The 1,147-nt window shown below is 32.8% G+C and overlaps 1 protein-coding gene across 1 annotated transcript; it reads left to right on the top strand.

Moving 5' to 3' along the window:
• Positions 1-274: 274 nt before the first annotated feature.
• On the top strand, positions 275-1,147 carry LOTGIDRAFT_124557 (hypothetical protein; the record flags this gene model as incomplete). Its single annotated transcript, XM_009061333.1, has 1 exon — positions 275-1,147. The coding sequence occupies one exon, from the start codon at positions 275-277 to the stop codon at positions 1,145-1,147; it is 873 nt and encodes a 290-aa protein (XP_009059581.1).

Below are 1,147 nucleotides of genomic sequence, written 5' to 3'. Positions count from 1 at the left end.
CAAATTGGACAATGGTTGTAAGACCTTCAATTTCTTTTTTATATGCTCTTTTAAGACTTAACTTAAAAGTTAGAAATTAATTAATTAGAAATTAACAGTACCGTAATGCAATGTTTAAGTTATTGCCCTCTAATTGTTTTGCAGTCATAAGTGATAGTTTTCATCTGATCTTCATGAAGCTTGGTTTGCTTATTGGATAATGATATTGTTAGTTATTGACTTCCTAATTTTGTTTATTTCAGAGGTAAACATTTTTTCAAACCTGACATATAAAATGGGAAATTTTGGAGGACATGCTTTGCCAGGATCAATTTTTGTGTTAATTTCTTTTTGGCATATTATTTCATTATACAAAAGATATTACAGATGTAAGAGAGAAAATTCCAAATTTGTGTCTGCAGTGTGGTTTCCTTGTTCTTGTTTATGTGGGAAAGCTGAATCTTGGCCAATTGAACCAGTGATGAGAGTTATCCTTATTATCATCGCCCTAGCATTAGAGATTTATACAGGATCTAAGAATGGAGTATTGTACATGACTGGTAATATACAACATGTGACTATGTATTTCTTCTTTGGATTGGCTAGTTTTATTGATATCCTAGTGTACTTCCAGGCAAATTTACCAACACATTTAGACTATGCTATGATTTTTCTTGCCAATGGTGTGGAATTTATCTTATTCCGCTTTCATCTGCACGGGAGAAGTTCTTTGGATGTCCTACTGCATACTTTACTGCTATACATATTAGTAGCTCTAGCAGTCATTATTGTCTTAGAGATGAGATATAGAAATAATCTTCTGATTGCAATGACTTGCAGATTTGTTATTCTATTGCAAGGCACATGGTTTTGGCAAGTGGGATCTGTTTTATACAAACCTATGTTTGGAAAGTGGGACCAAGAAGATCATGAGCAAATTATGTTGATTCCAACATATTTTGGAGTGCATATTGGTGTAAATTTATTGATTATATTGTTGCTAGGTAGTGTGATATCATGTTGGAGTAATAGGAAACAGAAACAATGTCTGAATGATATGTACACTATGAAAAGATTGATAAATACTACAATTCATGCACAAACTGTGGTAGATTTAAATGATGAAAGTGGGGAGGAGGATGGTGATGAATTCCAGAAAGCTTATTGA

This window comes from Lottia gigantea, assembly GCF_000327385.1.
Source record: "Lottia gigantea unplaced genomic scaffold LOTGIsca_47, whole genome shotgun sequence".
Lineage (NCBI taxonomy): Eukaryota > Metazoa > Mollusca > Gastropoda > Lottiidae > Lottia > Lottia gigantea.
Note: the sequence above shows the minus strand (reverse complement) of the source record. Positions and strands in the feature narration are given on the sequence as shown.